General features: G+C 40.5%; 1 protein-coding gene across 4 annotated transcripts in view; it reads right to left on the bottom strand.

The window, feature by feature from the left end:
* The window catches only part of IL1RAP (interleukin 1 receptor accessory protein), a 155,166-nt gene that overhangs the window by 59,434 nt on the left and 81,039 nt on the right, over window positions 1-14,693 (bottom strand). For all 4 annotated transcript variants that reach the window (XM_006156716.3, XM_006156713.2, XM_006156714.3 and 1 more), the window contains exon 3: window positions 1,829-2,114. In XM_006156716.3, coding sequence (XP_006156778.1) covers window positions 1,829-2,114 — 286 coding nt within the window. The remainder of the gene's footprint in view (window positions 1-1,828; window positions 2,115-14,693) is intronic.

The raw sequence follows: 14,693 nt of genomic DNA on the forward strand, positions 1-14,693 counted from the left end.
GAGATGAAATTTAAAAAAAAAAACACACAATTGTGGTTCTCCATCAGGGAATACTCACATTCAAGAGGGAGAAAAACTGTCTGAGATTGCTTACTGTTAACACACAATTGTTTTTCTCCATCAGGGAATACTCACATTCAAGAGGGAGAAAAACTGTCTGAGATTGCTTACTGTTATGGGCCAAAGTATGTATCCTCCCAAATTTATATTTGAAGTCCTAAACTGCAGTACCTCAGAATGTAAATTTTTTTGGAAGTAGGATCTTTAGAGATGTAATTAAAATAAAAGATGGGTCCTAATGGAATATGACTAATGTCCTTATGAAAAGAAGAGATTTGGGGACACACAGAAACTAGCCAAGGAGAAAACGTGGGAGTAAAATCAATATTGGCAACACCTTGAACTTAGACTTCTATCCTCCACATCTGTGTGGGAAGAAATTTCTGTGGTTTAAGTCACCCTGCCTGCGGTATTTTGTTATCACAACCCTGCAAATAAATGCACCTATTAAACAACAGGAAATTAGGTTAAACAAACAATATAACCCAGTTGGGAGTTAGGAAACAAGGCTTGGTAGCTTTAGCTACCATGAGAAAGGAACCATGAGAAAGAAGTAACAAAAAACTAAGTCTTTTTCATTTTATTTTTATTTTCTTAAGCTGATTTTTTTAAAAAGATTGTAGTGTTTATTTAACTTTATTTACTTATCTTTAATTTGACCAGAGAGGGACAGAGTCAGAGAGAGGGAGGGAAAGTAGAAAGCAAACTGCCAGGTCCAGGACTAGAACTGCAGTCAGCCATATGAGAGTCCAGTGCCCTCAACCACCACACCATCTGCTATGATCATTCTTGGGGCCAGTAGGTGGTATGGTGGTTGGGAATTTTAGTCTAGCAATTTTAGTCCTAGATCTGGTGGCTTGAAACCTGCCATGCAAGTGCTGGTGTGCCTTAAATCCTGAGAGGAGAATGGGAAGAAGGGGTGATGGCATGGCCATATCCCCATAGTGGGGGTGGGGGTGATTTCTCACATCCTCTCTCTCTGTCTCTCTGGTGAGTGCATGCACCCTATAGCAAAAAAATCTCTCTAAAATAAGAAAGAAAGAAAGAAAATATGATTATTCTTTGGCGGGAACTTACTTTTTTGAGGATTTTATTTATTTATTTGCCCTGAGCAAAGACAACATTAATCTGTAGTAAAATAAAAATAAGCTGATTGGGGGGTAAAATATAAAACCTACATACCCTTTCAAGAAGAAAAGTAAATCTGAATGCCATTCTTCAATATATGAGGCTGTTTTGCATTATATTCTTGGATTCTAAGGGATATGATATTCATTCGCTTCTAAGAGGAATTACGGTAGAAAAGTTTGAAAAGTACTACTCTACATGCACTGGGTGCCTCCCAAATACTCTTTCTTCTATAAAGGTAGCCCGAGCTTTTACTTTGTGCTGGGCACTTTGAAAGACACCTAGAATAGCAGATATAGATGGGCTCTCACTCCGCCCTATTCATTGTCTTGGCAAATGGATGCTTTCAGGAAAGGAGAAATACAGGCAGCTTCCAATGTCATGGGAAGGGAGCAAGTAAACAAGGTTCCACTTCAGACAACTCTGACATGTCAGAAAGGAATCACCTATGCAGAATGTTCCCAGGGCTACACCCTTTTCTCTGTACATCGCGGGCAGTCTACTCCAGTAGGCCACTGACACGCATCAGAACCCTGTCTGTGTCCTTCTTTCCCCTCCCGCTCCACAGCGCATGCATCACCTGGGTGAAAGTCCAGGAACACAAGGGAAAAGCGAAAGCCACAGCCAAGAATCAGGCTACCTTAACATGCAGGTGTAGTTGCCTGTGTCATTGAGGAGGGTGGGCCGGAACCAGAGCACATCCTTCTCTTTACTAATTCGACTGTCCGGGAGGCGGAAGTTAATTGGCTCCTCAAGGTCCCGATCCTGCCTAGTCCAATACCAGATCAAGGTCAGGCCAGCCGAATGGGCTGTGCTGTAGTTGTATTTCAAGAAATGTTCAAAGAGTGGACACTGGATGCGAGCTGGCTCATCTTCAAACACTTGGATTTGCCTCATGGTATCTAGCCCCCAGTCATCGCAGCGTTCTGGAATAATCAAAAGAAAAAGGGCGGATGAGTCATTTCATAATAAAGGCCTCCAAAGAACATACCTTCTCCTCAGGATCCCCAGTCTTTGCCAGGAACCTCTTTCTCTGGTTATCTTCAATAACTTCCATCTAATAATTGCATGTACTTGGCACCTGTGGTGTGAAGAAATTAATTCTCCCCATCGTTTTATTGTCTCTTGGATTGAAATTTGATTGGATAGCTAGATCTGGTTGAGCCCTACCAGGTGTGGGAGAAGGTGTCCTTGAAAAGGAAATCACATGCTTCCGTACTTTCTGGGGTCAGAGGAGAGTCTAAAAGGGAAATTATAAGGACAACCCTCAGCTAGGTAAAAGAGAGGACTCCCAGTTCTTCCTGAGACTCCCGGTTGTTGGGCTGGATGTGCACTGTCCAAGAGAAATATGATGCAAGCTACACAGGCAATTTCAGACACCCCAGTTCCCACATTATAAAAGTAAAAAGTAGTGAAAATAATTTAAGTGATATATTGTGTTAAACTTGATACACCCAAAATATAACCTCCCCCCATAAGCCATTTAACATTTACATTATTTTTTTTGATGAAAATTTTCAAAATTCAGATCCACTGTGGTGATTAAGGGGGCTGGATCCCACATGGCTTACACTGTGGTTCAAGCGCTGGACCTGGCAGCTTGAAAAATACTCCAGCATATGTACATGTGTGGTCGAAATCCTGAAAAAAAGGGAATGATGGAAGAGACGGATTGCAAAGGGACCATTCTTCATTAGGGGTGCTTTCTTACTTTCACTGTATTTTATTTTCTTTCTCTCTCTCTCTCTCTCTCTCGTGCATATGCCCTCTGGCAAGCTTTTTAAAAAATAACCTCAAAAGTCAATGTATTGTACACTTAGTACATCTGAATCCGGGCTAGCCATTTGTGTTTACTGGCTGCCATGCTGAACAGCAGGACTGCAGGCCTGAAGAAGTACTCACTGGGAAGCAAAGCAAAGGTGCTACAGCTCTCACGACGGGGTCAAATGACATGTGTGATGGTATTGGCAACTTTTTATAATGAAGAATAAGCGCAATTCAGAAATAAAAATAAATTACTTCTCAAAATTAAAAAATGTTTTGAACTTGTTCTCTTTTTCATGAGGAGAGAGAAAGAGACAGAAAAAGAGAGAATTGGGGAGACAGGGACCCCTGACAGTGTCTTGCCACATCATAATCCCTGCTACCCCCAATCTTTCAGTCAGCCTTTTGAGCAGCGAGGATCACGTGTGTGCCCAGCAAGTTCAGGTTGACCCAGGATGCAAACCTGGGCCTTCTGAAATGGCACCAGAATCCTCCAGTGAAACCCTACTGCTGGCCCGCTTAAGAGAAAAGTGGGGAGACAGGGACCCCTGACAGTGTCTTGCCACATCATAATCCCTGCTACCCCCAATCTTTCAGTCAGCCTTTTGAGCAGCGAGGATCACGTGTGTGCCCAGCAAGTTCAGGTTGACCCAGGATGCAAACCTGGGCCTTCTGAAATGGCACCAGAATCCTCCAGTGAAACCCTACTGCTGGCCCGCTTCGGCCAGCCTTTTATCTTTTCTTAAGGATGTATCTGGACCGAGGACTCTAAATGTTACCACATGAAGGCAGGACCGAGGTCAGGGTGAAAGAGTCCTGTAAGCCCCAAAACAAGTGTCCTAAAACAGGTTTCTAATTTCCTGAGTCCCTAACATACATACATGCTTATCTGTGTTTTTAAACTATGTAATCTTCCCTGCATTTCAGGTGACATCTAAAACATTTCATGCTAAGTATGATAATTGAAAGGGTATACATAGTATCATAGTTTAAGGAATGACATTTTAGAGGACCAGCAGTTAGTAACGACTCCCATTTACTCGTCCATGGTTCGAGTCCCAGACCCGGTGGCTTAAACTCACACCAGGCGAATGTGCATGCATGTCCAAGATCCTGAAAGGAGAATGGAGGAGAAGGGATTGCAGTGTGGTCATCCCCCATGGGGGGTGATTTCTCGTTTTCTGTCTCTCCGTCTCTCTGTCTCTTTCTGTCTTTCTGGCAAGCGCACATGCCCTATAGCAAAAACCTCTCCAAAAAAAAAAGGAATGACATTTTAGAATAAAGTGGTTACATCACTCTTTTAATTACCTCTAATGGAACAGAGATGCCCCATGGACCAATTTAAAAAATATGTAAACGAGCTTTCTTTTAATAGTTATAAATCCCATTGCCCCTTTTTCACCTTGAACTTATAATTCTACTAACTCCATGCACAATTTTACTTCAATGCAATATGATTTTTTTCTTTACTTCTTTTATTCTTCATTCACAACAGTGTACATGTGGATGAAGAGAGAGAGGGAGAGAGAGGAAGAGGGAGAGAAAGGAACACCCTCTGCAGGACTTAGTCACAGCACCGTCTCCCTCATCCAGGAACAGCCCACTGGATCCTGGGCACTTGCGCATGTGCCAAGCTAGCCAGGTTGGGATTTGAACCGAGGCTGTTATGTGGGGTCTGGGTTCTCTTGAGTAGTGCATTACCAAATTGCACCACAGAGCCAGCCTCTAATGGAATACGGTCTTATAATTGATCGTTATTTCCCATCATTTTATTCTACTTTACAACAAATAAGGCTCTAGGTGTTAAAAAGCTTTTTCTTCTGGAATGAATTGTATTAAGATTATGGTTATACAATTTAAATAATATTTTTCAATTTTATAAGTAGTTATTAAGCACAAAATGTAAAAATTTTATGGGAAATCATGCCTTAATAGTCTTGGATGGACTGGCTACTTTTGAATGTTAGTCATTAGTTGAAAATTGTTTGTTTTATATGTTAGTATTGAGGAAATTTGTTCATAAGCCAGGAACACAAGTTTAGATCTAGCAAGGTAACTCAATTTTTTCAATTCCTTCAGATATATATGCCCAGTTTATGTATTTATCATGAAAAATTATTTTTACTCACCACCTGTCAACTCTGGAATACAGAATCTACAAAACCAGCCCTAGTACTCATTCCTTCCTGTAAAGACACTCTCTAGCAATTTAAAATTTTGAACCTTCCCATCAAAAATGAGAGCTCATGGGACCAGCAGTTGACATAATTGCTATGTCGCTGGACTCCCATGTAGTCAATCACGGTTCAAGTCCCGGACCCAGTGGCTTAAACTCACACCGGGCGTGTGTGCATGCATGCCCAAGATCCCGAGAGGAGAAGGGATTGCGGCATGGCCATCCCCCCTGGGGGGAGGGGAGGCAATTTCTCTCTTTCTGTCTCTCTGTCTCTCTCTGTCTTTCTGGCAAAAGATGAAAATAAAAAATAAAAACTCTCAAAAAAAAATGAGAGTTCATTTTCTTACCCCTTAAATCTGAGCTGCCCTCCTGACATAAATTGACCAACAAAATGCAGCAAAAGTGACTGTGGGGCAATCCAAGCCTGGGACTTCAAAGCTATTGCTTTTCTCTTAGAACTCTGTTACCAACATAAGAACAAGCTCAGGAAAAAAGAGACCACATGGAGTGGCACTGAGGCAGCCCAGCCAGCAGCTGGCCCACCCCTAGAAGCACCCTGTCTGGTCTTTTCATTACTGAATAAAGATTAAGAGCAAGTCCAACCTAAATCAGCTAAGCCAGGAAACCTATAGACTCATGAGCAAAAATACCTGTGTAATTAAAAAAAAAAAAAAAAAGAAAAAAAAGAAGTGTTTCCACTGAAATTTGTGGTGGTTGGTAAGACATTTTGTAGCAGCAGATAACAGGCAGAACAACTAAATTTACAGTTACTTTAATTTTGATATAAGCAAAGAATTGGAAACTTTCTGATTTGCAAAAGGATTTGTCACCTAAGTAAGTAATATATGTCTGGAAAATTTAACTATTTTTTCAAGACTCAACAAACGACTATTAGTTGCTCTGCTTTCATTTTGAAGCATCATTTAAAATTCAAAATACAGAGAAGGAATTGGAAATTCATGTCAATATACTTTGTAGTCAATATTTTAAAATAAAACATCTATTTTATCACACTCTTTAAGTATATTTTCATTAACAATGCAGAGTTGCAGAATTAGCTCCATCAGTTTTTAGAAAATTACAGCCCATTCTGTGCCCTACAAAGATGTATAATGATTATATGTAAATCTTAAATTACAATAAATAATTAAAGAGAAAGAAAAAGAAAATTACAACCTCTGTTTTTCAGAAAAACATTATCATGTGCCTCTAATTTCACTCCTTTCTGAAGCTCCATTGATACTAAAATAAATTTTGAAGGCATGATCTCAAAGAACAGTAAGAACAGGAGAAAAGACCATGGCGACATCAAAATAGAAAAGTAGTAACCAGTTTAGCAGATTGAAAAAGACAAATCCTCAACAAGCAGGGGAAAGCTGGAGAACAAGCCAATTTGCAATTTGAGATGCTGGAAAGACCCAGGAACCATCAGCAAGGAAACAAGGAGGGCCCGAGTGCCAGTCACCCAGCATGTCTGGGCCATCCCCTACGTCTAAGACTGTACCTGCACGAACTGCACTTTCTGCAGCTCTGAAATAAAAAAGACTTACTTTGGCTAATGAGATAGTGGGTGTTACCTGTGGTGGATATTTTAAGGGTCAGAATGTATTTCTCTAAATTTCCTCTTCTGCCTTGGCAAATATGAAAGCACAGAAATTAGATGGACGTTCCCTTAGCTTGGGTCTTTTACTGTGGACAGCATGCAGCATGTTATTTTTAGTCACAGATAACTGGGGTTTGCTTCTTACCAAAACCAATATTCTATTCTGTCTTGGAAGACAAAGACAGGTACCTCAGAATGGAAGATATGGGGAGAGTGGTAAAATAAGAAGAATCAGATGAAAGCTATATCAAAAAGTTATATCCTTTGTTTCAATCCTGCTCTTCGAGTACGGAACAACTTTCCTCACACAGAGACAAGGATGATAGCTGTCAGAACTTTCATTTCTAGCCAGGAGAATGAAAGAATCTTCTGTGGGAAATTTGATGAGTATAAAATGAAAAGCTTAATCTTAATATCAGAGGTTACTTAACAAATTGTGGAGCAGCAGCATTCAACGGAAAAGCTCAGGGTTAGCAATCTTCATATTTACATTTAGAATTTTCTTTTTTTATTAATTTTTTGAAAGGTTTTTGCTATAGGGCATGTGCACTCACCAGAAAGACAGAGAGAGACAGAGAGATAGAAAGCGAGAAATCACCTCCCGGGGGGGATGGCCACGCTGCAATCCCTTCCCCATTCTCCTCTCGGGATCTTGGGCATGCACACACACGAGCCCAGCGTGAGTTTAAGCCACCGGGGCCAGGACTCGAACCACAATTTATTATATGGGAGTCCAGCAACACAGTCATTATACCAACTGCTGGTCCCTAACTGGTAGATTATCTAATGTCATTAGCAGTGGGAAAATTTTGGGAAAAGACAAATAAAAATTATGAAAATGACTACCAAAAAATATAAATTAAAGTAGGCATATGAAGAGTGATACAATGAATATATTAAAAAAGGAAGGCAATATAATCATAGTTCATGATTATGTAATGATATATCAATTAAATGATTATTGCTTCAACAAAATATGTAATAGTATTAGGTAGTGAAGAATGGGTAAGAAGAGCAGATAAGTTACTAATTAAAAAGAGATAATTCCTTATTTACTATATTAAAAACAAGGTTAAAAGGTAATGCCTAAGGTTAAATTAAGAAAACGGAAAATATACTAAATGGGTTAGCAAAATATAGGTAGGTAATGCCAGAAGGAATAAAAATCCTCAAAATGATTACCTCTGAGAAGGAAAACTAAGGTAGTGGAGAAAATTAAGGTAGAAAGAATATATAGTTTAACATACTGACCTTAAAAATACTTCTACGCATGGTTTGCTTTAAAATAATTAAAATAAGAATTAGAAAAGAAGGATGAAAATATCCACCATGTCATACAATGGGCAAAGCCAGCCTCACATCGAACCAGCTCAATTATACTCCCTTTCTTTTAGAAAAGGGTTTTATTTTAGTGTTTAATTCCAAAAATTGTGCTGCTATGCATTGATATAATAGTCATTTCGTTTCTGAATTATAAAGTATGTAGTTTAAAAGAGAAGAGAAGGCAGATAGTGTGGTGGGGAAGGCGCTGCACTCCAGCATAATCAACTGCATTTTGCAACCCGGACCTGGTGGCTTGAACATCATGGCAGGTGTGACTGAGTGCATGCCCAAAATCCCAAGAGGAGAATGGAGTAGAAGGGATTGCAACATGGCCATCGCCTCTAGGATGATTTCTCACTTCCCCTCTCTCTGTCTTTCTGGTGAGTGTACAATCCTATAACAGAAACCTAGAAAAGAGAGAGAGAGAGAGAGAAAGAGAGATACAGTTGGACAGCAGATGCAATCTTGAATTATGTCAAATTAAGTTTGTTGTTTGGGTGAAATTGGATGTCACTATCTTCCTTATTTCACAAAGATATTCTTTTAAGAATTATTGAGAGAGACAGACAGAAAGTGAGAAAGCAAGCAGCCAGGTCCAGCACTCGAACTGCAGTCGGTCATGTGAGAGTCCCATGCCCCTAACTACCAAGCCATCTGCCAGCCCCTTATTTATGCATTTTAATTTGACCAGAGAGGGACAGAGTGAGAGAGACAGAGAGAGAGAAAGAGAGAAAGAGAGAGAGATAGAGAGAGAGAGAGAGAGAGATAGAGAGAGAGAGAGGCAAGACGCCAGATTCAGGACTTGAACTGCAGTCAGCCATGTGGGAGTCCAGTGCCCTTAACCACCATGCTACCTGCCAGTCCTTTACAAGGATATTCTTATGCTGTTCTCAATGGCATCTCCCTCAAGATTCTGTACTTTTTGACCAAAAATGAATGAATGATGTTGGAGACAAAACCATTAAATAAAAATTAGCATCCTTCCAGTAACCCTACTCTTGATGTATCTCAATTCAGATCACCCCAATACAGGTCACAGATTACAGTTCTGTTGTCACGATTCACTCTTAAAAAGAACATTAGCAAATTGGAGAGGATGAAGAAGCCCTGCTGGGGGTTAATGGTGCTTTTATTAAAGATGATTTCCTGATACCCAAATTATGAATTGTCACTTTGGCCCTGGGAGGTCTTTAACGCTTTGGGCAATGATTAATAGTAAGAAAGATGATAAGTGACACATAGATATTTCTTAAATTCAATAGGAGAATTCTTCTCTATAAGGAGATTTTGAAAAAAGGACAGCTAACATACCTCTCAACCAAAGCACATACAAAAGCAGATGAATTTAGAAAAATTATGAAATAGATTTTTGGCAATTACAGGACCGAGTGTAGTAGAAACTGGCGAGATGCACAGGAAACTGTTTTCTCTTCCTTAGCCCATGTGAAAATCACATATCCTTAGCAAGTGGGTTGGGTCCTGTGATTTTTGTTCTGGCCAATGGAATAAGGCCAGAAGTACAGTATAACCTAAACCCCCTGCAAGATCTTTGGTGCTTTCTCTTCCCCTAACATTGAGACATGGAGGCCAGAAATGTTTGAGGTTAACATCACAAGAAGGAATGAGCCTAGATCTTTGCCACTTCTCAGAGAAGAGCTGTTCAGGAGTGCCACTGTACTTCTAGGGGCTGTGACTTACACGGAGAATAAACTTCTACCGTGTTAAGCTACCGAGATATGTCATAGCAACTAATATTACCTATGTTGGGTAATAAAGGAAGGCAGAAATTTTGTTTCATAACATAAGCTTAAAAAGTCAACCACAGACACTTTTCAAAATAAAATTTGTTAAAGGTCTTTAAATAGCAAAATTTAAACAGAGATCAATCACCATGATTTTTGTCAGATCCCACAGACTTATTATGTTTTCAATCAAATTCAACGCAACACATTTTTTTTAAAAGAGAAGAGAAATAATTAGACCTGCTAGGTATCTCCCTTACATTATGTTTCATGGGCCAAATGGATGTATCTGTAAAATGAATCAAACTTAGGGCAGCCAATGGTGTGGGAGTTCAGACAGATGGATCCTACATAACTGACGGTGAGTTCTAGTCAACACCCAGTCCTTGAGAAACACACTGGGCGTGTGTGTGTGTGTGTGTGTGTGTGTCTGAAGTCCTGAAAGGGAGAATAGAGAAGAAGGAATTACAGTGTGACCATATCCCAGGGGGGACACGTTCACTTTTCTTTCTTCTCTCTGGGTCTCTCTCCAGCAAGTACACCCTCTTGCAAAAATAAATAAATAAATACACAAAACTCTTTCACAATAGGTGCTGAAAATATATGTATTAGTATTTGAAAAATGAGCCATAATAGTACTACTCATTATTATTGAGCTTTTTTTCTTCAGGGAATTAGCCCATTTAAAATTAGATTGAGGAGTTTTTAAGTTTCTCTAGCTAGCCACCTGAGGGTAATTTGTCAAAGCTTTTTAAATTATTCAATGAACAAATAAAAATAAAATCTATGGCAACAGGCTAGAGTGTCATGTAATACCAAATTAATTATATGATTCACTGCAGGCACTTGCTTACAGAAAAGACGGAAAAAGGCTGTTATGCAAATAGATTTGCCTCTAATAACAGCAAAGGGAATTTAGGAAATTACTGGCGCAGTGAATTACGTTTTTGTTTAAAATGCCCCTTCTTATCCCATTTATTCTACAGTGGCCATCCTTTCTGAATTGGCCCCTCAACCTGGGAGAAGCACAAAGTCATCATTTCCCTCAGCCAAAGGGTTTAAGACGGAGACTTGGTGGCACAGAGGACTAATGGAAATGCGCAAAGCCAAGTCACTGGAAAATCCAGCCCACGCTCCTGACAGCAATTAGCATTTATATAGCAGGGTATACATTTTAACTAATTAATCTCACAACACCCTCTCGGGCTTTCATGCCCATTCCCACATTACATGCCAGGAAACGGAGACAGAGAGATTAATTGACTTACTTTTGCCTGAGTGGTAGCACGAATAAAAGCCGCCTGAACATAGATCTAGGATGCTTGTCCCAAATCTCTGCTCACACACTCAAAGCAGGGTATTTCCCACAGGAAAGCAGTACATATACTTGTATTTATGAAACATTTATCGAGATCCTGCTGGGAGCGGGATACTGTGCTGGGTGCTGGGGTGGAGAGACATGGAAGTATAAACACTCTGAAGGCTCAGGGTTAGAAAACAAAGGGCAACGATGTGAATTTTGAAAAACCTAACATGGGATTACTTTTCATAAATAATTATTTGCTATATACCAGTGACTTGCCATATAACTTTGGACAAAAACTTCTCTTAAACTCAGTTTCTATGTGTATAACTTGCCCATGTTATAGTTTTGTATGAGAACTAAAGGGACCAAGCAGCATATGAAAGGCGCTTAGTGTTCATTGGTTGAATCTGCATGAGATTTCTGAATGGATCCTAGCCCATCAAGAAGTTAACAATCTTTATAAAAGACATTGCTGCAAAATTAACTGGATGAAAGGGACCAGTTTGTTATACCAAGCTTCTAAAGAGAACCATAGTTTTATGTTGTATTAATACATATACATAATACTTTTTTGAAGAGGTTTTTGCTATAGGGTGCATGCGCTCGCCAGACAAACAGAGAGAAAAAGGCAAACAGAAAGTGAGAAATCACCCCCCAGGGGGGATGGCCATGAGGCAATCCCTTCTCCTCCGTTCTCCTCTCAGGATCTTGGGCATGCACACACACGCGCCCGGCGTGAGTTTTAAGCCACCGGGTCCGGGACGGAAACAGCAGGCGATTACATGGGAGTCCAACGACATAGCCATTACGCTAACTGCTGATCCCCATAATATTATTTGTCTTTCTCTGGTGAGAGCACGTGTTCTATGGCCAAAAAAAAAAAAAAAATTAATATTATTATAAGCAGGGTAGAAGGGGAAGGTGTTAGTTCTGAGATTTGGTTAAATTCAGAACCAGTTACTTTTCATATTCCAAGTTGAAACCCAATGTAGATGAGTACTTTAAAAAACTATCCCTGGGCCAATCCTGTAGCAAAGGGATTAAGCCCAGTGCACAGAGAGCCAGATCCCACATGGCTGACTTCATTTTGAGCCTGACCCTGGCTACTTGAAAATCATCCAGATGAAATGTCCCTGTGTGCTTAAAATCCTGAGGGGACAGAGAAATGGAGAAAAGATAGTAGAGTGACCATGCCCCATTGGAAGGTGAGCTCTCTCTCTGTCTCTGGCGAGTTCTAGTGCCTTCTGGGAAAACAAAAATAAAAACAACTATATGTGAGGACAGGGACAGACTCAAACAGAAGAGCTGGTTTTATATCCTTTCTGGAAGTTTTACTTAATTTTGTTTTCTAATGGAACGCATGACTCTTCAGGAAATAGTAAGGTGGGACAGGGATCAGAGAGACTCCAAGTTGTGACCAAACTGATTAGACTGGCTAGAACATGGAATGAACGTATGAAGACAAAGTAAACCAGTGATGGATATGCTAATTACCTTGATTTAATACGGTGTTTTATGTATGAAAAAAATCACACTGTATTCCATAAATATGTTCATTTATTGTGTCCATTAAAATTAATCATAAAACAAAACCAACAAGTTATGTGTGGACATGTTTCTGAGGCAAACTCATAGCAGCACCAGACCTAAAACCGGCAGGAGCCCTGATAGGCAAGACATGTGGCACAGAGCGCAGGGCATGAGGTTTGAGCATAGCAGGCATGAGTCAAAGGCGAGCGCTAACACCTATTTAGTTTCACTCATTTAATTAAAAACTACACATTGAGCTTACCATCATATACCAAATACTGAAGCAGATGCTTGGGATGTATCGATCGATGAACAAAACAAATATCGCCTGGAGCTCACTTTCTTTCCTTTTTTTTTTTTAAATTTTTTAGTATATTTATTTCTTCCAGGAGGGAGAGAGACAGCACTTCTAGCAAGGTTTGATGCTGCAATCCACCCCCAGTTTCAGCCAGGCCCCCGGATTCCTGGGGTACTCAGGGAGGTCCCCAAATGTAAAGCCAGAAACTTCCTCTGTGGGCCATCTTGGAAGCAATGGGTTTTACCCTGTACCTCTGTATGACCCCCATGAGTTCACATTCCAACATTGGGAGACTAAGAAATATTTGACAGGCTACACAAGAAAAGAAAATAATACACTGGAAATTAATCACTCAGTGGAACAAAGGAAAACATGGAACCTGGTAAGGGGACCAGGAATGGGGCAAGGAGAGAGAGGGGAAGTGACAGAAGTACATAGTTTTAAAGAGGGCAGTTTTAACAAGCCCCAGGTTATCCCTATGCACGTTAAAGCTGAAGAAACATCGCAGTTTCAATCATCGTTTTGTTTCAGGGTTTGTTTTTTTTAAGTTTTTTGCTATAGGGAGTATGCACTCACCAGAAAGAAAGAGAGAGAGAGAGAATTCACCCCCCTGGGGAAATGCCTATGCCACTATCCCTTTTCCACTCTCCTCTCAGGATTTGGAGCAAGCATGCACACACATCCAGCAATATTCTCTCTCTCTCTTTTTTGGGGGGAGGTTTTTGCTAGAGGACACGTGTGCTCGCCAGAAAGACAGAGAAGGACAGAGACAGAAAGCGAGAAATCACTCCCTGGGAGAATCGCCACACCACAATCTCTTCTCTTCCATTCTCCTCTCGGGATCTTGGGGACGCACGCACACGCGCCCAGCGTGAGTTTAAGTCACTGGGTCTGGGACTCAAACTGCGGTCAACTTTATTGAAGTCCAGTGACATAGTCATTATGCTAACTGCTGGTCCCTCTAGCAATATTCTCAATCCACCGGTCTGGTCTGAGAGGGACCACGCAGCTGGCCATGTGGGATCCAGCACCTTGACCTCCATGCCACCTGCTGGCTCCCAACCACTGTTGTTTTAAGTCTCTGTTCATGGTTGATCATCATCCTTACTGACCACAATGTCCTAGTTCTTTTATTACAATAAGAGGGCAACTAAACAATACCAGAGGTTGTATCCACCCCATGATTCTATGTCTCTTTGATTAATATTTACATAAAAAATATATTCTTCTTTGTTCCTCGATGGAAAAAAGTAAAATATCTACCAATTTTTCTAACATGTCCAATAATCAGTTACCAGTTTTTGAACATATCTGCAAACACCACTCACCTATAGTAAGATTTTCCCTGGAAACTATGATTAAAACTTGAGGGTTTTTTGTTTTTGTTTGTTTAATTTTTTTATTCGGGGGTGAGATACTCAAACTAAGCTCCAAGAAATGTTTCTAAAAGTTCCTATTTCTCATTCAAGCCATCACAAGGAAAAACAGTTAAGAGTCAAGGAGGAAGGGACCAGCAGTTAGTGTAATGGCTATGTTGCTGGACTCCCACATAGTCAACCGTGGTTTGAGTCCTGGACTTGGTGGCTTAAACTCACGCCTGGCATGTGTGCGTGTGTGCCCAAGATCCCAAGAAGAGAATGGAGGAGAAGGGATTGCGGCATGGCCATCCCCCACTGGGGGGTGATTTCTCGCTTTCTATCTCTCTGTCTCTCTCTGTCTGTCTGACAAGCGCACGCGCCCTATAGCAAAAACCTCTCCCCCCC

The sequence above is a fragment of the Tupaia chinensis genome, unplaced genomic scaffold, assembly GCF_000334495.1.
Source record: "Tupaia chinensis unplaced genomic scaffold, TupChi_1.0 Scaffold000515_1, whole genome shotgun sequence".
In the NCBI taxonomy this organism is placed as follows: Eukaryota; Metazoa; Chordata; class Mammalia; order Scandentia; family Tupaiidae; genus Tupaia; species Tupaia belangeri.